The 27,525-nt window shown below is 40.8% G+C and overlaps 1 protein-coding gene across 3 annotated transcripts; it reads left to right on the forward strand.

Moving 5' to 3' along the window:
- The first annotated feature begins 4,099 nt into the window (after positions 1 to 4,099).
- RUBCNL (rubicon like autophagy enhancer) lies at positions 4,100 to 27,287 on the forward strand. Of its 3 annotated transcripts, none has more exons than XM_013948428.2 (15): positions 4,100 to 4,197; positions 6,432 to 6,531; positions 9,353 to 10,030; positions 14,976 to 15,061; positions 18,136 to 18,343; positions 19,200 to 19,304; positions 20,607 to 20,649; positions 21,020 to 21,152; positions 21,581 to 21,726; positions 22,571 to 22,635; positions 23,573 to 23,811; positions 24,626 to 24,687; positions 25,985 to 26,138; positions 26,263 to 26,353; positions 26,815 to 27,287. In XM_013948428.2, exons 1-15 carry the CDS (start codon positions 4,126 to 4,128, stop codon positions 26,925 to 26,927), a joined length of 2,295 nt encoding a protein of 764 aa, XP_013803882.1. In that variant the 5' UTR covers positions 4,100 to 4,125; the 3' UTR covers positions 26,928 to 27,287. The 3 variants fall into 3 exon arrangements, with proteins under 3 accessions (XP_013803882.1, XP_067148329.1, XP_067148337.1); XM_067292228.1 differs by having other exon boundaries at positions 6,435 to 6,531; XM_067292236.1 differs by lacking the exon at positions 9,353 to 10,030.
- The last annotated feature ends 238 nt before the right edge of the window (positions 27,288 to 27,525 follow it).

A 27,525-nucleotide genomic window follows, 5' to 3' on the forward strand; every position in this document is an offset into this window, starting at 1 on the left:
ACTGACTGATTTTAAAGACGCAGTATAATTCCTGCCTCAGCAGTTGTAGTGGTACAAATTTACAATCCAAAAATATCCAAAACACATGTTTTTTCAATTTTTTCTGATATTCAGTTCATAGATGCAAGGATTAGTCTTTTTCCAGGATGCCAAGTTTTCCCATCTGCTTTAAAATGAACAGTATTGGAAAACTTTTACAGCTGGCATTTAATGGAAAACTGCAAGGCCTTTTCATTATTCTTTCTTTGACCTGCTAGATTAACTCCACTCTGTCCTTTTCTCTGGTTAAAAAGATGTGCAGATAGAGACTTGACTCTGCCTTTTAACAACAGTCACTTCACCCACTACAGGGTCTTTGAAAAGGGTTTAATCTCATCTAAAACATGACCGTGTTCATCACGACTTGGTGGCAGTTGCATGGTAACATTAATGTGACCATGAATGACTTACTGGCTAAAACGCTTTCAGGTTGCGTTGCCCTTGCAGCTTGGGTGGCGGAGCCACTTGCGCAACAGCTGTGCAGCTACTACGATTAAATGATGTTGTCACAGAAACTTTGGTCTTTGGCTGTATTCATATTTACTACACATTTGTAAAGAAATATCCACTTGAACAAAGCAGGATGTGCACTTTTCTGCATGTATTTGTGCCACAGCACCATAATGTCTATCAGCAAAGCGTGAGGCTGTGGTAGCTGGTTCAGGAGCAGCTTGGACAGCCACCCAGCAGCGAGGTGTAAAGCTGAGGGCTCCACTGCAACCTGTCCTCCCTTGCCAGGTGCCAGGATCCTTACACATGATTTGTATTTTGACCAGATGCCTGTACATCAGCCCGTCTGGAATTCCTTAGAGGGTCGGTTGACCACCGATTTCCTGGATTTATGTTTGGCTTGGGATAGTTATCCTATCCTGGTAATTATTTTGGTTTTTTTACATGTAATTATTTTTCTACTTCCTTTTGGTTAATGTATGGCTGCTATTTTTAACTTGGAGCCCATTGCAGGTAGTTTTTCCTTGGGAATTAGCAATTATGATTATTTTTGTAAAGCAGAATTCAGTCATTCTGCAACATTAGCCTTCAAACTTAAAATAAGAAGTCTTTAGGGCCTCTGTGTAGAACTCTTCAAAATGGTACTTGCCAAGGCTGAAATATTTTGGCTGTGTGAATAATACCCTACTCACTGCTTTTAAAAAGCAGGCCTGTTTCTTTCACGCAGTTTGATATAAACATTATGAACTCTACACTGTCCTAGGCCCCTGTCAAGAACAATGCCTTAGGGTTAATTAGAGACACCGGGGATACCTGCTTTCCTTTCTTTCCCAGTGTATCCTTTTGTAGCCCAAAGATCTCCCTGTGGCATACATCTTGGCTACTCCTGAAACTTCCAGTTCACCTACTTCATTGCCTCAGTTACAAGTTGTGAAATGGAGGAAGATTGCTCTATACAAGTGCATTTATATCAGCCCTTAATCCACCCATCTCTTTTTGCTACCTCACTCGTCAGGTTTTTGACATTCTGGTGAAAGAGTTGCTGTGGAAAGTTTTTGCTGGCGCACTGTATTTTGGCATGTACACTAGACAAAGTAGCTGTTTTTTGCCCTCTTGCCCAAACCAGTGAAAGTCATTCTGGTACACAGGGCAAGTGGCCAGGTAGGTGGATGCCAGCCTTCGTCTTTAAAAACAGGTCGGCATTTCCTCCTCTTTTTCCTTGTGATTCTGCATCTGTCCAGTTTTATAATTCATCTATTTGTACATCTGCAAAAAGTAGAGAAGCTTTTAACTGCATCCCAAGCAAAGAGTTTGGGAGGATCCTGTTAAAGATACAGGAAGTTAGAAAAGTCAAAGCAACTACTTTTTTAAAGAACCAAGAGAAATCACAAATAGCTAAAAAAATGCACTTATTTCTGCTTTACCAATCTGAAGTTTTTTTCAGAGATTTTATGAGACAAACTCCTGGCAATACACATATACTTCATAAAAAGAGCCATGTGGAGAAAAAGAAGCACCAAAGGGATCTGAAAGTCTTTGAAATGCTACCATTCCCTTCCTGCGTGGTGTTGCTCTCAGACAAACGTATTTAGTATTTTGCATTTATATAATGCTTTTTGTGAAAAGGGTTTTGGAAAACTTTATAGGAATGATGACAAACTTAACAGCTATTCTTGCCATGCTTAAGTAAGAAATCTAGCAGAACCAGGAACAAACGTATAGCCTCTTCTACTTGACCTACCTGTTCCTCCCCACCTGAATATTCAAGTTTCTCAAAAACAGAATTTATTTTTACAAATATGAAATCACTGTGTAACAGCTGGGAATTTGAAAAATACAGCATGGGATAACAACCGGATCGAGTTCAGAGAAGAACCGTGCAGCCTGGCCAGTGGCTAAACCAGTTTCCACAGCCCAAATCCATTGCTCTATTTAATGGCCAAGTTCACATCTGTGCTTGAATCACTCCCCATAAGTTATGAAAAGGCAGGCAATTACTGCAACGAATCCAAAAGCCCCGATTTTCAGCTGCAGCTCTGCTTTGCATTCTGTTTACTGCTTCCCATTATTCCCGCACAGCGTAATCTGAACTCGCCCGCTCTTTCCACTTCCTCGTGGCTTGCAATTTCTTTAGTTCTTGCACATATTTTTGTGTTTTACAGACAATCAGCAACTTTTTAGATCCCTGACTACAGCTCAGCTTTCTTTCATGTTATTTTTAGTCAAAACTAGCTACCAGGCACAAGTTTTGAACCTATATGAAGAAAACCGACTCAAGAGGCCAGTCTTGCAGATGTGGTCTCTCAATCTTTTTTCTAAAGCTAAATGATACTGGATCTTCCCGTCATTTCTAACATGCCAGTCGGCTGCAAATCCTCGAGCAGAGCTGACCGCACTAGGTGTGCCCCCACCCCAAATTTTGCTGAGCCATCAGGCCTGTCCTTCCGCTACCAGGGGCATGGGTTGCCGTGTCCCACTGGCGGATTTGCTAGAGAAAGGGAAGATAAAAGAAAACACTGGGTATGGCTTTTCTAGGCTCATGGAGGGGGGGGATTTGATAAAATCCTCGCTGCCATGCTGGGCCGGGCCACTGTCTCCCGGCACCATGGCACAGCCCTAGGTAAAATCAAGTTGCACCGCACACAGATTGGGGGGGAGAAAAAAAAAACACTCACAAACGGAAGAGGATTCACTTTTTTTAAGGGGAAATGGGGCCACACTGGGATAACCGGCCCCGCTGGGGGGGGGAGGCGGGGGGGGCCGCCGGTCTCAGCGCGGGCCGCCGCCACCTGCCGCCCGCTGCGGGAGGAGCGGGCCGGGCCGGGCCGGGCCGGGCCGGGCCGGAAGGCACCGCCCAGCCCCGGCGCTCCCCGCCCTCCCTCGCTCCCTCCCTCGTACACGGCGGTCGCGCAGGAGCCGCCGCAACTCGGCGCCCAGGCGGGAGCGGCCCGGTAGGGGGGGCACGAGGGGCCGCGGCGCGGCGCAGGGCAGGCGGGCGGGGCGGGGCGGGGCGGGGCGAGCCCGGCCGTTGGGGTTTAAATGGGAGCGGCGGGGGCCGTGGTGGCTGTGGCCGCGCGGAGGGAGCGGGGAGCTGGGGAGCTAAGCGCCTCCATGGGAGGTGCCGACCCGCTTCGCAGGAAAGCGCTGCGGAGCCTTTCGAGGGCAAGTAGGAAAAATACTATATTTTTTTTTTAATTCATTGCCCGTACAGCTCACCGCCTTTGTATGGCGCAGAGCGGCGTATGAGCAGCCTTTTCTTTCTATAAAACAACAACAGAGCGCAAGAATCTTACTATGACTAAGTTTTCTCTGTCTTTCCTCTGCTTTTATAATAAAACTTCGGGTAGCGACGGACTAAGCAATACGCTGCGCTTTGCGTGTCTGTGGTAGGAACATTTTTGCTGTTTCACGAACTCTCTGAGCTACTCTCTATGTAATACAGCCTTTCATTTTTGCTGCGCTCTTAAGTAAGTTTATAAGCTTGTAAGTGCGCAAAGTCACCACCAAAAGTGTTTTAGCATAAGCTTTAATTTAGCGTCTGCGAAACACGTGGAAAATCGTGGTTAATTCGGTAATCATTGTAATTCTTTCTCAATTGCTTCCAGGTAGTTAACAAAAAAGAAATGTTTTCCCATCATGTCTCTCCAGGCAGTAGCTATAGGTAGCTACGCCAGAACGGAAGTCTTCAAACATTCCGGCTCTAAAAAGGTAAAACAAAGAAATAATCTAAAAAGTCCCCCAGTGTTTTCATTAACTGGGGACACTGTTTCCAAAAAAATATTCTGTGGCTTTTAATTTGGAGTGCTTGTGGTAAATATTATATTTTAAGCGATAGCAGTTCCATTATGGAGTTGAACTTTGGAAATTTAGGCCTAAAATTGAAAAAAAATGGCTAATTTATGCTGTAAAAAACGTGAAACTGTTTGTCACCCCTTTTTATTAATTATGGCTGTATGTTGCAGTATGCTTCAGGCATCTCTGCTTTCTTATTTTCTGGTAAGCACACTTTGATTACATTTTTTGTTTGGGGGAAGGTTCCTTGAATATTTAATTATCAATCTGTGGTATTGTTTAAATGGTAGTATTTTTAGAGTAAATGGAAATCTTTTATCAAAATTCTCGGAATACCAGTTCTTTATGATAAGATCTAAGAGATGGAGGGGTTGTTTAAAAAAAAATACTATCTTAAAACATTTATGCTTACTAATAAAGTATTTATATTCAGTGTGGTGTGGGGTAGAGTCAGTTAACTACTGATTTTAAAAAGTAGTGACTACCTAAAGTAAGTTCTTGTCAAATTAACTGTTAAATAACTGAGTTCCTGTAAGAATTACTTTACCTGATAATCTTAGCAATATGGTATTTGTGTGTAGTAAAGTCTGTCTAAACAACATTTTTTCTGTGTTAGTGGAGAGAGGAGGGAAGAAAGAAAAAAAAAAAGTACCAAATCAGTTACTGGACAGAATGTTTTTCTAAGCTTCGCTGTAATTAAACACCAAGTACTAGAAATGCAGCCTGCTCTTTCTGTTGTGAAACATTATTCTTGAGTTAAAAGGGAAATTCTTCTTGGGGTTTTGCTTTGGAAACTTGTGCTTTCCATGAGCCTGAAGGGAATTTGGACAGGGTCTGATCTTTGAGTCACCTGACTCTTCCTCAGGACTGCAGGGGGAATTGGAGGTGAAGAGAGGATGCTGGAGGGCTGGGGAGTGCTTCCCCTTGTTTCTGTGATGTGCTCTGCGCACCCATGGGGCCGTGGAAAGGGGTCGGGAGACAAAAGCATGACCCCTGCATGGGATTTGCGAGCTTTGGGAGACCTCTTGCTGTGCTGGTTTGGGTGTATCTTACTTCCTTACTGGAATTAGCCCCTCAGTATCTAAGTTAAACTGCTTGCCCTCATTCAGCTTATGCTGATTTGACAGTGCAATAAATCCAGCTTTGGGGTTGTAAATGCTGAATCAGAAGTATCATGACTGCACAAAGCAAAGTGCTGATCTGGTATAAACCTGCTCGGCCAGTTCGAATGGGTCCAAAATTTTTGTCGGCTTATATTGGCAGGCTGTATGCTGGATTGAGTATTATCTATTCGTGCCACGTCTTGCTTAACGCTGAATCAAGCATATTGCTGACATAAAGTCCATGTAGTATGTTATATCAAATTAGACAGAAATGGCTATGTGACCATGCTGGATCCCAGGCAATACCACTGGGAGATCAGGCAGCACATGGATGAGGTAGGTAGGTGATGGTTGTGGAATCAGCGCTTTATGTGCTCGTGTGTGTCTAAACAGGCTGTTCCTTCCAGCTACAAATTGGCAGTTCCTTGAATTCTTTTCCAATTCATCATTGCTGTTTTGACAAATACATGAACTTCTGACTTCAGCACTTTATCATGTGTAAGACAAATGCACATTTTAACGCTCCTGTTGTGAACAGTTTCATTGAAATCAACCAGTGCTTGTGGTAGAGGAGTTGAGCATATACCTGAGTAGGTATTTGTAATCTCTGTTCTAAGAAAACATGCTTCTAAAAAATAAATAGTATGGTTGCCTTGATAGTTAAAAGTGGTGAGGGGAAACGGCCTGTCTTAACAGACTGTGTGGTTAATTTTGTAACTAAATGCTCAGGACTAGAACCAGTAGTTGGCTTGGGCTCTGAAATGCTGCTTTTGATCACCTGCCTTTGGGTAAAATGCAACATGCAGAGTTAAGATGCGAAAGCTCATTGTATAATACCTGCTTGTAGGGAGCTTTCCAGACAGGCTTTTAGGCAATTCAGTCACTGCCAGGAGTTGGTGACTGGCAGCAGGCAGTTAACAGTGTTCTTCTGCAACCCCTGATGGGATGAGTGTGAGACTGGGGGTACTGTCATCGCAGTATTGTTGTCACATAACCAAATTGTCTGCCTGTGTGTTCTTGTTCTTATGGCTTTTCTGATTCATCTAGCAGACTCTTACAGAAACGGCATATTCTTCAAGTCCCTCGGTGTATGCTCCAGCGAGGATTAGCTGTCTTGCTCCAACACCTCAAATCTCAGTTCTGTCAGGTATGCCATTTTGTTCTAAAATGTCTCCCTCTAGGGATTTTTACTGGTGCTAGTAGCACTAGTAAAAGCTGTTGATAAAATCTGTTTTAAACAAATGAAATCTGATTGGAGAGGAAATCTCATTTATTGGCTTTTAAGATGTGACATCAAAGTATATTGTAGAGTTTGAAAGTATGGTTCTTTGCCTTTTAAAGGGTAGTTTGGCTGTTCTAGTTATGCTAGCATTTTGAACACTTGAATAAAATACTTGAACTGTTCAGATGATTCTTGAGAAGTTGTTTTAACTCCTTACTCATTCAAGACCTCCATTCTCAGATTTTAACAAATTACCAGAATTACTCATGTGAGTATCGGTTGCAAAATTGAACTTGAGATTTTTATCACTGGAACTAACCTATTCTTGGTAATGGCTTAAAATTTCCTTCCAGGCTTGGCAGTGCAGAAACCTGAGTTAAAAATTTAAAACTTGGTCTTAGTTGATATAAGAGAAAAGAGAACAAATATTTAGCAGAGCAAGTCACCATGATTATGTGACTTGTACTAGAGATGCTCATGATGCTGGAGTGGTGGAGGTGAAGGATGAGAGGAAATGGTAAGGCTCTCGGGTTGGCCTTTGCAATAGGAGAGCAGATCAGATGAGGAGTTAAAGGCAGCAAGACTGAATGTTGTGACTGCACAGAAAAGGTAATGTTTTTAGCCTGGGCTAAGTTATATTTGTGCAACTGAAACATCTGATAGTTATCAGATTGCTTTCCTTTCCTGAAAAGATAGAAATGTATGTTTGTTTTTTTGGGGGGGAGGGGGGATTTTGAAAGTCAGCTAGCTTTTATTTTCTCACTCCTGCTCTTGCGCTATAGTGGTTGGCTATACAGGCAAGGTATTTGTAGTGCAGAGTCTGTTTGGCAAACACCAGCCAAGCAAAAGTGCAGTTTTGCAGCTACTTCTGCTTCCCTGCTAGAGTTTAGTCCTGATCAGTGGCAGAGGACTGGTCCTGATCACTGTCAGATGAACTGTTCAGCTCATTTTGACTTGGCTTTACTGTGGAGATTGTTGCTAGTAACACTTGCACCATAGCGCCTACGTGTTGTTCTTAATGGTTGTTGGGTTTTTTTCTGCTTTCTCTTGATGAGAAGTGCTCTTTATAGACTTACTTTTCCAGAGTGCATGGGTTTTGGTTTGGATCCCTTCATTAGCAAACTCTTATCTACCAAGCAGTTTGAGTGCATGCTGGCAGGTGAGTGGCTTGTTGTCTTCTATTGAGGTGTGTCCAGGGAGAGCAACCTCTGGGCAAGGTCTGCTGTCTGCAAGACTTGCCGCTTTTTTCAAGCAGTGGTGTTTACCATTCCTTGTGATCATAAGTAATCGATCTTTAGACTGGAAATGAATCTTCTTGTTTGTATCTATTCTTAGAATTTTACGATCGACTTATCTTCTCGGAAGGAGACAGTTGATCACTTTGTCATGATGTGGTTGATAGTTTCTTGTTGAAAAATATTAACCTTTTGTCTAAACTCTTCGTTGCTTGGATGATGGCAGTTCCTATGAGACTTTTTGTTGAAGGTATAGAACTTTGATTTATTCTTGAATAGCTACCAATTGCAGTGTATGCTTTTACATCACACTTCTGTTGTCATGTTTGCCATTACAGGTAGCTTTTCCATTTTCTATTGAACTCCAATTTTGCAGTAGATTACTTAGGGCTGTGGCAGGTAGTAATTTTTATTCCTTCTGAGGCTTTTTAATGAATTCACTCTGGCTGATTTTCTTTGTGGATCATGTAAATGTTGCCACCCCTCTGACTAACGAACTAAAGGTTACTTTGGCCTTCTCCATGTGAGAAGGAAGTGTCTGACTGAAACCTGTAAGCACTTGACCTCTTTTTCCTTTTATTACTAAATGTATGCTTTTTTTTCTTCCTGCTGTTCTGATCCTCCACATGTCTTGCTATAATTTCTTTTCTATCTGTGGTTCAATATGAGAACTGAATGCCTATTGTTTTTCTTAAAGTTTGTACAGGTTTTGAGCCTCCAAAACTTTATTAAATAATGTTGGGAGACTTCCTTAGTTAACTACTTTAGTTATAGAATTTTGTAGCTCACAAATTTCATCAGGCACTGACAGCACCTTTGGCTTGCAGATTTCCAGCTTTTTTGTGCATTGATCTGTTGTGAAGCATGTAAGATTATCTTCCAGAAATAACTGTTGTGGGCTGTAGATGTTGCAGAATTTTAGTAGTTCCAGGGGTTAAATGAAATACCAATGTAATTCCAGTAAACATTTTCTTAAACCTTAATGCTTACTGATATGAGCCCAAGCCTCTTTCAACAGCCTGTGATTTGCCAGAAAGGATATGGAGTTTACAAATAGGAATTAGAAGTGTGTTTGTTTTGGGTGTGTTGTGGTTCCCCCCCGCCCCAAGTGACCTTTTCTCTTATTGGCAATAGAACCAAAACATGAAAATGGTAAATAGCAGGGCTGTAATAGTTATTTACGTTGTACTTCATCCAGTTTTGTAGAACAATGATGTTTTCAAGCACACTAACAATCAGCCATCGTTAGTCTTAACTAATTGTATGTGTTGGCTAGAAGCAGCCTACTTTACTGTTGATTTATTACCTATGACCCTATCAACGACAGAATTGCTTCCTGACTGCAGAAAGCAAGATCTAGTTGGAAGAAGTGGAACAGAGTGGTGCTTGAATTCAGTCCTTCCTTTTCTTCTCACCCATGTCAAAAGTGAAAATTGCATTTTATTCATGCTGTAAATTAGCCTTTTTTAAATTGTTTCCTAACTTACTGATTTCTTTGGTCTTCTGAACAGATGAATACTTGAGGCCAGCAGTGATTGGACATGCAGGAAGTTTTGGATCATACCCAGACAGTGCTGAAGCTATCAAAGACATTCTCTTGTCTGTTCTAAATGCATCTGGTCTGAAGCCCTCTTTGCTGTCAGAGCAGACCACCATGCAGAGAGCTGAACATCCAGACAGTGACCTGGAGCGGTGGGAAGAGAGCAGCGATGGGGATAACAATGATGACAGTGATAGCGGTTCCCCACATCACAGTGCTGCTTATACACAAACAGATATTAGGTTTACAAGGCATCGGGTGTGTTGGGACAATACGCAGTGTGATTCCTCTAAACCTCTGTTGGATTCTTTATTTTGCCCACATTATTCTGGCAGGGATCTGGCTACTTCCTCCTTGAATGGTTTCACTCTTTCAGAAGTATCCCCTCTAAAGCAGGACTGCTTTACCCAAGTAACATTAACAGGAGGCACCGTCACATCAGCTGTTGTGCTTGCTGGAAAAGAACATCGAAACTCTTTCAGTCCCCCAGAAGGAGACTTGGCTTTTACAAGTTTTCTCCCAGATTCAACAGTTAGTAAGCCAATAGATCCATTAAAATACTGTGGTGCTTTGGAGCCTGCACCTGTTAGCAACAGTGACTGCAGTTCTCTGCATGGCTTTTCCCAGCCAGAGCCATCGGATCAACCAGGTAACTTTACATTCACAGGCCCATCTCTTGTTTTAAAATTTCTGTACTGGGAATGGAGGGACTACTGTAATTGAAATTGGCCTTGTTTATGGGAATTGCAAATGATTATACAAAAGCTCTCATTCAACATGGGTGGGAGGAAAGAAAGAAATCTCAAAATGAAGGCAAGTGTTAGAGTTAGTGAAACATGAGGCTTTCTAGCTTGGAGTTTTCTTTTGGTCTGCAGTCACAGGAATGCTTCTTTAGTAGAGACCCTATGATAAAATGTAAAAATCATTGAGCTGTGATCAGTGCAAATCATCCAGCAGATGAGACTACCACTGACTTTACCTTATCTTCGCAATTACTCTTATTCTGAAAGCAGATAGCAAAGGTCTTGGAGTTTGGTGGTGATTCACTGTGTACTGGCTCCTCCAGACATCTCTTGGTGTTTGACATGAGCGGGAGGTAGGAGACCCCCTTGATTCAGATTTTGGGTTAACAGCCATTCTTGTTACGGCTCAACGATTTTTCCCTCCTACTTCTCATCCCCTTTTTACATGCACCAGCTATTCTCAGAGATGTGGCCTCTTTGAATGCAGATCACAATTCTTTTTACTCCTCCTCTGCTTCAGCATGCCTCATTCACCACACTGAGTGGGTGTTGTCTGTGAAGAGGAGCAGATGAAGCAGATTGAAAGCTGCTAGCAGAGTTGATCTCTGCTGAGTTGGGTTCCTCTTGTTCCTGCAGTGGCATGGAGCCCCCAGCAGCATGGGGCCTCACAGTAATGAGTTCGGGCCATTTGGTCAGGGTTACACCAGAGTTCAGCCCTGTGCCCCAAAGCTGGCAAGTGGAGCAGCAAATGTGGCCTCGGGATGGCACCTGTGTAATGGTGAGATGTGCCAGCCTTCCTGGACTTTGGCTCAGGGCCGCAGTCACTTAGCGGAGCAGCAGAAGACTCCTTGTGTTTAGCACCTAATGTTGTTGGTGTCCTTTGCTACAGTGAGATGAAGCATTTTGATTTTATTTTTGCAAAGAATTTTGTGTATCTGATGTCCTAATCTTACTAGATAGTGAGGCCCGAGAAGATGGTGCAACTGAGACCTGATTCTGTACTGGATGGAAGACAGGTGGGAGGTAGCAGTCAGCCTGCCTTTGTATTATAAATAAAAAGCATAAAGGCTGTTTTGTCTCTGTTTGATTAGTAGTAATCAGGGGCTAAGTGATGACACTGTTAAGCTCCATTTCCAAGGTCTGGTACCATCTGGCTATTCACTCAAAACACATCTAATGCCTCAGTCTGCACTGAGCTCTCAAATAGGCACATGCCGTTGCAGGGTCAGAGGCTTGTAGTAGGATCCTTTTAATTACTTTATTAGCTTTTTAATTAAGCTTTAAGTATTAGAATAATATTTTAAAATTTTAATTGTCAAGAATTAAAATTTAATTGAGAATTAAAATTAAAGTATTTTAAAATAACTTAGCTTTATTAGCTTTTTAATAACTCTTAAAGTCCCTGTTCTATTATTTAATTAACTTGGCCTTCTGGGGTAGGCTGTTATCGACAGGTATGGCAAAGACTATGGTTGTTTGCTTCTGGTGGGTATTTTTTTGGCTGATCCAGGCATGACAGACTTAAAGTGCCCAGCAGAGATGTGGGGAGAAGCAAACAACACCCTGTGGTTGGAGCTGGGTTCAGCCAGTCATGCAGGTTTAGGTATCTCAGTCTGGAAAACCTGGCCAAGTCTCTAAATGTCAGCAGGGACCATGAGGCAGGTGTATAAGAACAGAGAAGCTGTGATGTAAGTGGGATATGTCTCAAGTTTCTGTGGGGTCAATAAGTTTTTGCTTATCTAGAAGGTGATCACAGCAATAAGGCTGAAGGCAGCCTGGTGTCTGAAGAAGTGTCCTTGCTTTTATAATCTAAAAAGTAATCCTGACGGGGGCTGGGGGTCCTGTTATACATTGTGCTCTGTCTGCATCAAACTTTGATTTCTTTTCTGTACAACTTAAAAAATTCTGCAATCAGCCATTCACTGTTACTTTCAATCATTTAAATCCCAGGTGCAGGAGAAAGAGGGCAGGGGAAGCAAATGGCAAACTGAAAAAGAAGAAATAAAATGCATGATTTGAGGGCAGGAAATACACAGGCATATCTCCTAATTGAACCTTTCAAAGGAAACGTGCTATTTCAAAGGAGATGGATCCTCACTTTTGTTTCTCATTCATTGATTACAAAGGGCTGGACATGTGAGGGATGCACAAGATGACAGTCATGATGACTTAAATCAAAATAAATCTTTTTTTTTCAGTGGGATTTAATAAGGGAGTTACTTCTGATCCTGTGAGATTCCTTTTAGGACTTGTCACTTTTTCATACTTCAAAGGGCCAGCAGCTCCACACAGCTTTCTGAAAAGTTTCAGTCTTCCTTAACAGGGAGTCTGTGGCTGAATTTGTTTTTTTTTTTCTGAGGGGTTTCATGGCTGGTGTGTCACCAGCACTTCACAGGGCTAGTTCTTCCTTTTAACCTTTGTATGCATCAAGGCCATTTCCTCCTGTGGCTCCTAGGAGAGCTCTTTCCTTAGCCTCAGCTGCCTCCAGGCCATGGTGCCAAGGAGCAGAAGGGCAAATGGGTTATTTTGGGTCGGATGTGGAGTAGATTCCCATTGCTGGATGCACTGAGCTCCTTCCTGTAGACTGCTGTCCTCTATAAATCTCCTCAATATCCTCCATTTGTTGCCAAACCTCTGGAAAGGGTGAAAATTTTAGTGATAATTGTTCAGTTAAGTGTCATAGTAAAACTTGATTCCAGTAAAGCCTGTCTGTAGTGATAAATGCTATTCTGAAATGCTCATACAAAATGCATGTTTCTTAGTATGGGTCTGTATCCAATCTTTTTTCCTGCCTTTTTTTCCTAGTTGTCCTAACTAGATTGCTTCGGTATGGAAACCACACGTTCTTTTATAGAAAAATGAGGAAAGCAGAGTAATGTCTACCTTCTGTTAAATTCCCTGAGCAATAAATAAGTCTCATTAAGTCTCCCCTTCAGAGTCCTCATTCTTTTAGGTTTTTTTGTCTGTCTCTAGCCTTTCTTTCCTCTGCTCGTCTTGTCTAAATTAATTTCTTCCACCTTTGTTCCTTTTCATGGTTTTTTTTTTTTTTAAAGGAAAAATGCTTCTAACTCTGCATCTTGCCCTCATTTACATTATCCAGCATCTTTAGCAACACATGACATACTGTAAAACTCTCATGGTTTTGGAGTCCTACACCATTCCTTCCTTTCCACCCACAAATTCTGTATGGCACCCAGATGTCACACAGTACAAAACTCTGCTTTTGTGTAAAACAAAACTAAATTTTGTTTAAAAGTGCAAAACCAGAATTGCTATTGTTCCTTTTTACACTCACTTTAGTAAAAGGTGGAAGTGGGATGCAAAGAGTAAGCAAGAGAGAAAGTTTTCATTTAGACTTCAAAATGGCATTGAACATCAGCCCTTACCAGTTTGCTGGGGCTGGTGTTTTAAAGAGAAAAAGGAATCATTTGACCCATTTCCTTATTTCTGCTCTTTTATATTCAGAGCCCCAGTTCTGTCTCTTATCGTAACTGATAAGAATGCAAGCTCTTATCAAGCTGTTAGTCTTTAGCAGTACTTACATCTCCCCACACACTGTTTATCCTGTAAGATGAGTCATCAAATAGATACAAAAATAACCTAATTGTATAGTGACTTTGCACTGATTAAAAGTGTTTTCAAAAGTCAAATCATCAGCATGGTATATGTCTTCCCTGTTTTCCTCCTCAATAAGCACGGTGTATTAATAAGTATTAACAATTCTCTACAAAAATGTTAAGTCTAATTTGCTACACTCTAGCACCATACCTGACTATGCTTAGGGCAGCATAACAAAAATTACTACACTATAAAGAATCTAAAGTAGTCCTGAGAGTCCGGTGTCCTTTAGTCTTCATAAATTATTCTTGTGTTTTGTGGGCCCTCTTTTCCCTTTTTAAGATTTTTTCAAACAAATTCAGCTTTGGTGAATTTTTTGGAAAAAAGTCTTTGATTAAAACCTGTTATCTGCAAGGGCATTAAATGGCTTGTATGGTGATAGCATTTAGACAGGGTAGATTTTATACTGTAAACACCAACACAACCCCCCCCCAATGACCTTGTAGGTGAAATAGAAATCAGTCTGTACAAGACCAGAGAAGAGGAATACAGTAAACAAACATTAGTTAATGTACAAAACTGGAGTCATCTTTTTTGATATCACTTTGGCATTGTACACTTACAGAAAATATATATTATCTTCATCACTCTTCTAGCAAATTTATTGTAGCAGTGATTGTAATTTGAATACAAAACATAGGGTTTGATTTCGTGCCTTCAATTTTCTGTAAAAGAACGTGACTATGTTTACTTATATATAGGAAACAATCTGTAGTACAGCTTAAACCTGCAGAAAAACAGATGTGTTCTCTGCTTCACAGTAAAACATTCTTAATGGGAAAAGAGATTAACTTTGTTTCTCATACTCATTGTAATTCAGCAGCAAAGGCCAGGAAACTAAAAACTGCTATTTTGGGAAGCACAGAGTACTGTGATTAATGCATGTGCTCCACCTGGATTTATTACCATGCACATGCATTTAGTAGGACCACCAGGAATGCATCGATGAGGGCTGTGCTGGGTGAGGCTCCTTCCTCTTGCAGGGGTTAGGAGCTAGCTGAGAGTTAAACCGGGTTTTCCTGGCAATTGATACCCATGCTTCAGGTTGCCAGGGTATAAAGGCCAACTTGTTTCTCACATTTCTATCTACTTCTCCTTTCATCACTCCGTCCAACCTCAGCTGTGGTCAGTTTTGGGAAAGAAAGTTTGCTTTACTCTCTGGAAATCACCCTGCACACATCTTGGGAACTGTAGATGAAGAAACAGCTAATAAAGCTCATGTTATACCCACAGGTTCTACTTCACCTTTGAACATAAGCGCTGTTCCCTTGAATCGTTCCTTGCAGGATATCTTCGTGCTTCCAGAAGACGTGGAGAAGGTGAGGGCATCAAAAAAACCTGTTGTCATAATTTTTTTTTTCCCATTTTACATGAAATAAAGTGTCAGGAGGCATTTCTCAATAATTACTGTCAATTGTTACTAAATCTCCATAGATGCTCTTTTCTCTGGTTACCTTTAGGGGGAAAAAAAAAGAGGTGATGGAAAAAAATCTTAAAAAATGTTGTATTTTCCCCTGTTCTTCCCTTCTTTAAGTGAACAACCCTTCAGTCTAAAACACCCATTTCTTTATTTGCTTTTACTTTCCATCCATCGTAATTAAATACTTTGAATTATTTTAAAATAACTGCAACATTTTAGAACACACAAATATTTCCCTTTTCATTCCAGCATTTTCTCAGACGTATTCCTTGAGCCAAACTATGTTGCAGTTAGCATATGGACAGGATTTGCTTCATGTTTTTTACTGTGAGGAGACAGGGGGGAGGCTGACTTTTTTGTGCTTATGATGAGCTCATGAAGTTGCTGTAAAAAATACAAAGCAAATGACAAGCACAGTAGTTGTAACATCTGCAGTAATTTAAGGCAGTATCTAATAGCTTCTAATTTGCATAGGGGTTTCGAATGGGTTTGGGTGTGTTGCTAGATAGGCAGCCTATTTGAGTCTATAAATAGAGATAAAGATGGCAAGATAGCGCTGTAGCATATAACTGTGTGCTAAATTGGGCCTTAATATCTTTTCTAATGATTGAAAAAGAGAGGTTAATGCTATTAACTATTGCAATGAGTAGGATTTAATACAAAAGAACTTTAAAAGTTTGTCTAGAAAAGGAATCTTTTGCAGCTTTGTGGGTGTGGAAGCATCACATCCTGGGCCCGAGAGGCGATTATCTTTGTGCATGGCATTACTTTTACTGGAGTGGCAATTTCTGCGTTTGATTTGAAGCTCTCAGTGTCCCTAAGCTGCATTAAAAAAACCAGGGAACTTTGGAACTCGCTTTTCATGTCGCTTTATGTGTAAGGCATTTCAGAAAGGAGGTGACATTTCTCCATCTGTAATATGGCAACCAAAAGCAAAGTAATTTGCTCTCAGTCACCAAGAGACCACTGAGTAGATACCTGGATTTGAAACCATGGTCACCGAGCAAGGCAAGATCATGTCAGCCACTTCTGTGCAGATGGCTGGGAGCTGGTATGATTACAGGTGGAAAAACTACAAAAAGCTGTCACCATGAGTGGGGCTGCTAGAAAATAACATTTTTAGGCTGTAAAATAATCTCTGGTTGAAACTGGTAAAAGCTTAGGAGACCAAAGACTAAGCTACATGCAGTGTTAACAAGTCTAAGGGTTGCAGTCCTGTGCCAGGAAGAAGGTCCAGATGATCTAGAGGAACTTTCCACTGTGATGTGAGTGGGAGAGAAATGAGACGAGGTGGGTGTCACAGCAGAGGTGGGACCTTCCTAGGGTGACAGACCCTGGTGGGAGGCAGAAGTGAAAGCTGAGGGAGATGTACCCTAAGTCACTCAAATAGGATCTTGTGCCATCTTTTTCCAACACGGCTACCTCAGGTGTGCTCATGACTACTTTTATCAGCAGGACATGCTGGTGTGCTGTGCTCTCCCACTAATCTGGGGTTAACCACTGCCACACAGGCTCTTTGAACCCTCAAAGTAGGAGGTTTCCTCTTCCAGCTCCCCTAAAGAAAAAGGCTGTGTAAACCTTTCCTTTGCTAATGGTGTGTCTTGTGTCCTCATCTCTGAGGAAACTGTTAATCAAGGAAGTGATGTTAATCAGTGTTAGGCATAAGATGAAAGTCTCTTCAAACACCCATGTGTACTTGTGGGCCCTCTAGTATTGAGACAACTCTATTTTAAATGCATTTGCTTGTGAACAATTAGAAAGCAGAATAGATATCTACTGTGCTGCTTAAGTTTCAGCTATTTCTAAACACTGATGTTTTTCTTAATGCTTCCTGTGCAGATTGTATGGGATGTCATGAACACTGACATGAGCGGTACAATCTTTTGTAGCATAAGGGCACTTTTAAAAAATTATTAATTATTCTGCACACAGAATCTGTAGCCTTAGGTACTTCCAGGTTATTTCAAGCAGAGGTTTAGCCTTGCACAATGTAAATGTGCACAGTTGAGCCGAGGGGGGAGGGTATCCTAGGCATCTCTGAGTTCCTGTCTGCGCACCTGAGTGCACATATGCCCAGTGACCCATGCGCTTTTGAGCTGAACCTGGGGTGGGAGCCCATGCCCAGGGCAGCAGCAGTGGGATGCTCTGCTGGAGGTAGGGGAAACAACAGTGACACTGGGGCAGAAAGCCCAAAGGTTGTCCAAGTGTGTTGGTGGCCCTGGGATGGTTTTACAAGTTCCCTCGTCCTAGAGGATGGGTAGCCCTGGCAGGCAAGATGGTAAGGGACACCATGGAGGGGTTGCTTCTGGCATGGGAATGCCACAATGAAGCTTTGAAACAACTAACTTTTATTTAAGGCAGTGCAAACACCACAGATCCTGGGCTTCTGCTTAGCCTTATTGCAGACTTTCTATGTAGCCTTGATTTGACCATGTAAGCTCTCCTGCTGCATATTCCCTACGTAGTGGTATCACCTCGCCAGCTTAACTCTTAACGTGCAAAAGCATTTTACTAGCTTTTGTGCTACTCACCCTCTGAAGATCTACAGTCCCTTTAAAACTTGCTAGTTCTGACCCCATCCAAGTTAGCATGCGTGCAAAACTGCTTGCACACAACTGACTTAATTAAATCCTATTAAATACATTATATGGATTAACACATGCATACTAATCAATACAGTGTAACTAGAAGACTACATCCATAAAATGCATACCTGTTCTTCAGTTAGGCATGTAATCAAGTTTCTTTTTATGTAATAGTTGGAGAAGATAAAAGCAAATTGTATGTTTTAGTCAAGAGTGAGACAGATAATTGTCTGGGCTGTTGCCTTTTGCTTATTGTCTCTGAATTACCTGAGGGCTTTTTGGTGCTTAAAGGAAAAGCCAAATAGCCTTACATTTTCATTTCTTGAGTTGAAGCAGCATGGGGAAAAATTGGGCCGTGTCCTAATGAGTGTTTCAATTTTGTGTCCAGGAGAACGCACACTTCTTTGTTGCAGATATGATTATAGCATCTCTGGAAAAGATGAAATGTAATATCCTAAGCCAACAGGCAGAGTCCTGGGGTCTGGAGGAAACCAGTGGATCAGATGGCAGCTATCACACTGATTTGGAGTTTTCTTCCTATCCAGGAGTAAAGAAGTCAGATTCTTCTGTTGCCTCTTCAGACAGTGGTTATGAAGGCAAGTTGCTTAGTCTATAATGCAACCTTTTTTACCAGCCTTTGCCTTTTATTATTGTGCAAGAAAATGCTAAAAGAATTTGGGTGTTTCTTGGAACCAAATTCCCTTCTTCGAGTCTCACAACACCCAATCAAAGCTGTATTCCGTAGGGATCATTATTCCACAGGTGAGTTACCTGTGGGTCAAATTCTGTCTTTTGAATATTCACATCTCTGTGTTTTATTTATTGTAATTAATTTTTTTTATATATGAAAATGGGAAGGTAAGATTAAAGTGACATGCCAATCACAACTCTCCACAGAGCATGCTTGCAATTGGTTAGTTTTCTCTGTTGTTTAAATCCTTTTTTGTGGGATTTGAAGTCCAGCTCTTTCCTTCCTCTGCAGTGTGCAGATCAGGCCACACAGTTGACCTGAGTGAAATTGCCCAGAATAGTTGTGCATGTACAGTTTGAGGCAGGATAACAAAGGCTCCTGGCACTAGAATGCTTGTGTCGGCAAATGCATTTGTAAGTGGAGTTCAGTGTCATATATAAGACAAATCTTAGTGATGAAACTTCCAGTCTAAATTACGTAACTCCTGGAGAAAATCAGTAGTTTGCTTGCACGTAAGAAGGAGACTTCCTTTTATACAAAATACTTTTGTCTGAGTCTCTGGAACCTTCACCCTGATCAAGCCTGTACTTGAGAGGGAGGCTGTATGACAGACTGCCCAGAATGGGCTTCCAGTGTGTAAAAGTTGCTCTGTAAATAAAATGTGTAAGTTAAAGTTGGGAAGCAAAAAAAGTGATATATATAACTGCAACTACTCTGGAGATACTGGAAAAGTTTTACTGATGCCTGTTTACTCTGGACAGGCTGTGCTCTGCTGAATGTCAGCTCCTCGGTACATCTACCGTCACATCACGAGGTTACCAGATTTCCATGCCACAGTGACTCAGATGATGAATACGTAATTATTGGTAAGACTTTAAAATTATAATTGCAGAAGCAACTTTATTGTTCAGCTGAATCTGTTGCATCACTTGGAAAATTTACTGACATAGTAGGCATTTTCACAGGAGAAATGACATGACAGAATGGAAACAGCTACATATGTGTGACTCTGTTAGAACACGTGTGAAACTCCAGAGTGGTACAGGACTTCCTTTCTACAAATGAATATCTTTGCTGGCTTACGGGCTAGAATTGTATTTAAGGAAGGCAGTGCATGCGGATGAGCAAAGTGTGAAACTTGCACCTAATTTACAGCCTCAGCCAATTATAGAAGCATTGTTTAAGAGAATTTAGGGAAGTGTATTATTACTTCTGTATTAAACAAGTTGATTTTTTTTTCCTTTGACAGCTCTACCCTGTACTCCAGGACTAGAGCACACTGTCTGTCTCTGTCTCCTTGTAGTCTCTGGTGCTTTACTTCTTCTCAGGGGATCCCAAGTTTCTCTAATTACCTTCTGGGTTTTACATATACAGAAATATAAATCCTTAAAAATGGTCTGGGCAGCATTTAACTTCCATCTTACTTTTTGCTGTTAACAGGTGCTTTTTTTATTGTCCCCTTTGGTTTTGTAGAGATTCACTTGTTTTTCACCTTCTCTTTCCCTAAGCTCAGAACTGACTCACAAAGGAGTTCTGGTAGCAAGAGTTATTTTGATGTATATAAGTGGGGAAGCATTTATCTTCAGAACAATATGCTTGGCCAAAATCAATGCAATCAGTGTAAACACCTTGTCTGCATAAGCATTTTTGTCTATATAAACATAATGAAGATGTGTGTGCTTTGATTCTGTTCATCTCACCTGCTACTAATTTGTTTATAGCATTATCTAGCATGTTTGTGATTGATGTCTCAACACAGTTGTCAGTGTCCAGAAGAATTAATGCATGCTCCATTGATTCTGTACATTAACGTTCGTGTCCAGTTTCTTCTATCATGGGCCTTTTGGGTGGGCTTGGACTAGCTCAGCTTAGTTTCTCTGTGTTGATTTCCTTGCTCTTGAAGGGAGGCTGGTGGTGATGATTTGAGGTGTAGCTGTTAGGGAGTGCTCTTCACCTGTGCAAGTCCGAGCTCTACAGAGGAGATCAGACTCCTTATCCCTGTCTTACAGCCAAGGCTGAAGTTGTTCCTCACATCCAACGAGGGTGTTTGAAAGATGAATGTATTTTGACACCACAGTAACTCAGAAGATAGATATAAACCAGTGCTGAGTAACAGAAGCTTTTTTCTTAGATAATTTTTTTCATGATAATTTTCTCCTTTCCTGCAGAACTTGAAGACCTTGAAAGTCTGTCAGTCTCCCCAGATGAAAGGTAATGCTGTTTATCTTAATGTAATAGCCCACTGGCACTGGCTTTTCTGCTGGACCAGCTTTCTAATGCCTTTTCCTTCTGGGGCAGGGAAAGGTGTGGGAGGGGTAAATTTGGTGCTCCTAGGGAAGGGGAAGGAATGCTGCTTGACAGCAAATGTCTTTGCGGTACTTGGCTTAGCATGGCATTCCCCTGGTCCTCGAGTCTTGCTGGAGGGTGGTGGCTGTGGCTCTGCGAGGACCTATGTATATCAAAGCAAGGGAATAGGAATAAAAGAATGGGAGAAAGCTTTTCAGGGATGCAGAGGAGGCAGGCAATGGAGCTGCTGATGACATGCTGCTATTTTTCACCATCTTTATTGCTTAACTTTCAGATCATCTTTTGAACCGGGCTGTAATTCTGCCGAAGCAACAGCTCAAGAGCTGTACAGGGCTTTCAGAAAACACTGGTTGCAGACAGAAGCTGCAGTTCAACTGTCTGGTTTCCTGAGCTCATCTAAGCAGAGAGTGAGTCTGAGCAGAAAACAGCAGGGTCTTTATTTGGTTCCCCAAATAATTATTGTCTCACTCCAGCTGCTTCACTGTTACGGAAAGGGGGAAACTGCATAAAAAAAGTACAGACAGGGTTATTAGTTTGCAGATTATTATTAGTCACAGATTATTAGTTTGTTTTAAAAAAAAAATGGGAAAATATCTTCTCTGTTTAGCAATTTTCAGTACATTTAAGATGTTAGGCAGTTGTGTACAAATCAGGATGTACTTCAGTAGTTTTTCCTGGGCCTGTTATGAGGGAAATTAAGCCAAGGGGGAACTTGGTTTACTTGCAGGTGAAGGCTGAACTATGAAATCCTGGAATATAAAGGGAGATGTTTCATAGCATTTGGTATGTGTCCAACAGATAGGTGGTTCATCTACATGAGTTTCTTTCTTGGAAGGTTGTGCTGAAAGAAGAGATTCCAAGAAAGCTGGAGTCCAGTTTGAATCTGGCTGAAGAAATAAAGATTGTATCCAAATTAAGAGGATCTTCTGGCTGGGCCCCACCAAGATCTCAAATTATATTTAATATTCACCCTTCAGTCAAGTAAGTCTAAGGGATCTGAGTGCTGTCATGAGGACAGCATGGGACTTGTCCATAACCTGCAGAGGAGCCTGGGTGGTTTGACAGACAAAAATGGGGATTGAGCTAATGCAGTGCAGCCTTCTGCAGTGTCTGTCACTACCTTCACTAGAAAGTGGATGGCATCTTTTTCCTCTGTCTGCACCTTTTTTTCTCTCTTGGCACGCACGTCCTGATTAATGTGGCATGTGTCCTTTTAGATAATACACATACTGTTTGGTGTTACGATAATGCAGTGTTCAGCTGGACCCCTAAAAATTCAATTTTGCGAGATTACTTTGAGAATATTTGTAACAGTTTCCCCACTTCTCTGCTGACATTTTATGCGTAGTAGGTTTTCAGCAAGGAGAAGGAAAACAGATTGTGTTCAGTCTCACTCTCCTTGAAGTGCTGTTAAATGCACAAAGTAGGGAAACTGTCTAATTCCCTGTGTTGCAGGCCCAGTTGCCTTCTCAGTTACAGAATATTCAGACAGATGTGGTGGTTTTTCCCTTTTCCTTGATGTTGGTGATTTCTTAAGAAATGGGAAAGAATTTAAGTTCTTGTAAAGAACTATCTTTAGAAGCAATAATTGATGACTTTCTCCATGGAATACTTAGACTCCCGCTAAAATACTTTCAGATCATCTTTTAGAAGCCCCCCCACAGGGCTTGCCTTATATATCTTTTTCTTCCAGAACCCCCTTCTTTATGTGGGGAGGGAGTCAGCTTCCAAGCTGGAAATATCCACTGGTGCCAGAGTAGGTGACTTGTACTTTGGGAGAATGTGTTTTGGGTCATGAGAGGTAACTCTTTGTCTTTGTGTTCAGGAGAGACGCTGTGGTGGCTGCCCAAAACTTTACGTGTGTTGGTTGTGGAACCCCAATAGAAAGCAGTAAGTACTACAAAACAAAAGAAAAAGAAAAGCCCCACAACTAGTAACCAGGCTGCAATCTTCACCTGCATGGATGTACGACAAATGTAAATTCTATCTGAACTAGAATGAAAATCTCACTGTCGGATGTGCCTGTAATAAAGTGGGCAGTAGGAGGATCTTATCACTGCCTGGAATTTCTCACTACAGACAGAATACGTGATAGATACCCTTCTTATACAGAGTAAAAATTAATGACTGTCAACAACAAAACAGGAAGTGCTATTTAAAAAAAATCAAGCCTCCAGGCTGCAAGATACTGCTTTTACTTTTTTCCAAGTTTTCTTTTTGTTTGGTTGTGTTTTTTATATGTAATTCCTGGCCTGTGCCAACTTACATAAAAATATTTTTCAAAAAATCTTTAAAAGCAAGCTTATAGAATCAGTGGCTTTGTTCTTTTGGGTTTGTTTTTAATTTTTTTTTTATGTCTTCATCACAAAATCAAGGCTTTCAAGCCTTGTTCTGTGTCTGCCAACAAAGAGCAGCATTTGTGATAGCTGTAAAGTATCAACAATCTGCGATGGCACATTAACTCAAGCAAACCAAAACTGCTTTATACAAATGTAACACCAAGATCAGTTCCTTTTTCCAGTTGTTAGAAGTGTTTTTTTTGTTTGTTTGTTTGTTTTTTGCAGGTATGGCAACAATGGTTGCCTATGAGCTCGTGATGGTGAATATAATCAGTTCTGTTTGATAAATGTGGCAATGAGGAAAGCTTTCTGTTCTGAGTACGAACCCTGTCCATGTGTTTACCACAATAACAAAAAATTCCTGCTTTAATTAAAGAAAATCATTGCTCCTTACCCCCAGTAGATTTGAATTATTTAGACTGAATAGACATACAGAAAAGAGGTATAATCCCATAGACATTCACACTTTTGTTGTTATCTACTCGCAGAATATATCAGGAGACTCCGCTATTGTGATTACCTGGGGAAATACTTTTGTGACTGTTGCCACAGCTATGCCCAGTCTTGCATTCCTGCCCGAATACTGATGAAATGGGACTTCAAAAAATACTACGTGTGCAACTTCGCCAAACACCTACTGGACAGCATATGGCAGCAGCCAATTTTCAATGTGTCATGTATCAACAAAGCCCTCTATAGAAAAACAAAAGAAATGGACAGGGTGAGGGTAAGTAGGGCCCCTTTTATTGGGAATTTATGGGTCTGAGGCTTTTGGGAAGAACTCTTCAGGGCAAGTTGTGCTTTGCCTTGTGCGTATGGGAAGGGGGCACAGTTGACTTCTCTGCATTTTGCCTTGTTCCTTCACCATTTCTGGGGCTTGCCCTCTCTCCTCTCAGATGAAGAGGGAGGAGGGAGAGGGTTTCCAGGCTATGCCAGAGATCTCATTCCCTGTTGTCTTTGGAAGGCATTTCTTTATTGATTTCCAGTTTGAGTTCATTGGGGAGCTGGACTCCTGCAGTAAATAATTACCTCCACTAAGCAAATGGCTGTTGGAAAGCTCCAGAAATTCTGAATGACTCCTTATTTTTGTGGGCCATTAGCAAAAACACCTCTGGCTAATCTAAGGGCTGTACTTCCCCCACCTCTGCACAGCTTGAGGAAGGGGGCTTTGCAGAATATTGCAAGCCTGCTATGCACTCCCCTCTTGGCTGAGACTTCCACATGCAGAGATTGTTACTTGTTCTTACATGGGCTCAGATCTAGCATCTTGCTTGGTGTGCTGACATGGAGCAATTTATAGCATTGGGATTTGCTTCCCTTGTCAGTGAATAGAAGTAGCTTTTGCATTCGTAGGTCTTTGGTGCATTAGACAATCCATTTGTTGAACTCTGCTGAGTGAGAAGTTCCTGTTTTTAGATTATGGCTGATGTACTGACAAATGGTTACTGACTCAAATAGTAGTTGTTCTGCACTTCTGAATGTATAAGTACAATTGTTTTTCATTTAAAATTGTTTTGTTTTTCTTCTCCTTCATCCTTTAGGAGATACAAGAACAGCTTTTTCATTTAAAAAAGCTGTTGAAAACCTGCAGGTTTGGTGAAAGGTATGGACCATGATTATACCCCAAAAAATTGATTATAAAGTACACAACGTGCTTACAAAAGCTGCCTTTTCTAGAGGCATTTGAGTACGGTTTTTAACAAGCTAATCTGATCATCAGAAAAAATTCTGATAACAGAGCTTCCTTCTATTGCACTGCAAATACCAAGTGAAGAATAGCTTCTATGTGGTAGCTTAATGTTCCTTTTAACATACTTAGACATTTGATTGTATACGTTTGATGATTTTTTTAGAGATATATTTTCTCCTACTTTGTCCCTCTTAGGTTAGCTAGTTCTTAGGTTAGCTAGCTCTTAAAAGGCCAGAGATATTTATGTATATCTTTGAGATGATTTGTCTTGATAACAAGTGTTCTGTGTGGATTTAAAGATTTCCTCCAGAAATCCGTCATTTGCTCAATTCAATTTATTTTATAAGCATATTAAAATGAAAGTAGTAACCAAAAGTGCAAAATATCAGATAGAACATTAGAAAGTGTAAAGCTGACCTTGTTTATTGCTGCAAATTAAAGACTTTGGTATTCACCTGCCCAAGCCATGGGCATAACTAGTGGTTAGACGTATGAGTGATAAAACTTTCACCACAGAATTGGTGACCATTTTTAAAATAAGGAAATAAGCAAAGTAAGCTTTAAAAGCAGGGTGTGTTCTCTCTTCAACATGGACCTCTTCAAGGAAAGAATCAATTAAATGTTGACCAAAATTGAATACATATATATTTTAATGATCCCCTTCTCCCACCCACCCATGATTCCATTATAGGAATAAGCATTAAGATCCTCACTGTACCTTCTACACTGATTGCGTGTGAAAAGCTTTAAAAGTAATAGCTGTGGTTTCAGTGTTCACCCACTCAGTATGAACACAATTTTACCTGAAAGTGATCTGTGCAGAATAAAAACCCGAAAGATCTTGTACAAAAAAGTAAATAACCCTAGTTTATTGTATTAGAATACTGTACATGATTTTACTTACTGTTTCTGGAGTAGGAGAGAACCCTTTACATCTTATTTGAGAATTGCTGAAATAATTGCATGTGGCAGCTCCAGTGCCTGAGTAATGCACATTAAAAGTAGACTTTTTATTCTAAACCCCTAACCCTTCAGTTTTTGTTAATACCTGCTCAAATTGTTAGCGGAAGTGAGACAGGTTTTAGCATGGATCTGCTTTATATGACCCCTTGGTGACTAGAGAAGTGAGAGGCTTATTCTTCAAATATGCTTGAAAGAAACACATTTTCTTGTAACCTGATCTGGATTTTCTTTCTCGTTTTCTCCACAGGGTACTGAAAGAATTTGAACAGGTCCCAAGCCATCTGACTGAGGAGCTGCACTTCTTCTCACTGGAGGACCTGGTGAAGATCAAACGAGGGCAGTTACTGCCCCTTCTTAAAGATATTCTGAAAAGCTCCACCTCTCATGTGGATGGTTGTGAGGTAAGGACATGCCAGGGCTCTCTAACAGTGTGAAAAATATCCCTACTGACATTCCCAAATATATATATAGTTCGATAAATAGACTAAACTTAAAAGTAAATCAACTCTCTTTTTGTTCTTGCAGCTCTGTCAGGCAAAGGGGTTTATCTGTGAATTCTGTCAGAGTGCAGATCTAGTCTTTCCGTTTCAGATTGCCAAATGCAAAAGATGCGCAGGTATGTTCCAGACTGAACTATTTTCCTCTATGCTGGGGGATGTTGGCATGTAAAAGTGTTCAGGCCTATTTTTAGAAAATACTGAGAATATGCTTCACTAAAAGCACGTATATTTGAAATCTGTGGTGGCTGTCTTGCATCAGTGAATTCAGAGAGCAAAAATACAAACTTGTCTGAACATAATTGTGGCTGTGGGTGGAGGCTATATTTTTGGGTCTGCACTTGAGAGAAAGCCAGGGACAGCACTATATTGCTGCTATGTCAGATCTTATCCGCATTCAGTGGAATGCTGTGAGTCTTTCCAAAATGTTTAGCCATAGTTATTACAATGATTGTTGTTCTGGTCTTGTGCTGCTTTTGTTTACTTTTATACTTGGGTAAACTAGATAGAACATCCTTCAAGGAACACACCCATTGATTCAGTTTTTCCTGAATGTAAAACTGCTTGTATGTATAAACAGAGTGCAAAACATGCTTTCACAAAGCGTGTTTCAAGTCTGGAGGCTGCCCCAAATGTCTGCGGATTGCAGCTCGGAGGAGGCTTTCAGAAATGCCATCGTTTGCACCTCTGTGAAACTGGATTTCTTCAGCGATGACTGTGGATTTCAGAAGATGCTTAAAGCCAAATCTTCAGGTGCCTGACTATGAATTAGATAATGTTGTTTTAGACATTATTACTTTTAATGCATGTCTTATTTAAAAAAAGAAAAAAACAATTAAGGACTTTAATATCATCCTTGAAAACTTCCCCCAAAACAGTTTCACCCTAACTGGTGACAGAAAGACTGGATGTTATTTCTGTGAGCAGCATTTTGCTGCTGTGTTTTGTCCTGTATGTAATATTTTTAATATTATATTTTTCAAGGTATAAATGGTTCTTTTCTGTAACTCTGAATATAATGTATAGATAGTAAACAAATTTTGGAGATTCTTACCTGTGTCAGACTTTAGAAATAGAAAAAGTGAGAAAATATGAAATCATTCTCTCATAAGATTCTGCAATAGAAAAAGTTTGTCTGTGAGCTTCCTACAAATGCTAATCTGGAATTCTGTTTTGGCAAGCACTCCATGTGAAACAGTGAATTGTAGGTTTGTCTTTTAAAAGGATGTATGCAACAGCTCTACAGAAGTATTTTTCCAGACTTCCTTCCAGAAATATGAGCAAAGGTAGT

Source organism: Apteryx mantelli, chromosome 1 (genome assembly GCF_036417845.1).
Source record: "Apteryx mantelli isolate bAptMan1 chromosome 1, bAptMan1.hap1, whole genome shotgun sequence".
Classification (NCBI taxonomy): Eukaryota; Metazoa; Chordata; class Aves; order Apterygiformes; family Apterygidae; genus Apteryx; species Apteryx mantelli.

What these genes read in the sequence shown, in the direction of transcription:
- RUBCNL (XM_013948428.2), top strand. Translation starts at nt 4,126, where the DNA reads ATGTCTCTCCAGGCAGTAGCTATAGGTAGCTACGCCAGAACGGAAGTC. An exon ending in TCAGTCTCCCCAGATGAAAG is followed by an intron (nt 20,650 to 21,019) that starts GTAATGCTGTTT and finishes CTTAACTTTCAG; the next exon opens with ATCATCTTTTGAACCGGGCT. An exon ending in TGGAACCCCAATAGAAAGCA is followed by an intron (nt 22,636 to 23,572) that starts GTAAGTACTACA and finishes ATCTACTCGCAG; the next exon opens with AATATATCAGGAGACTCCGC.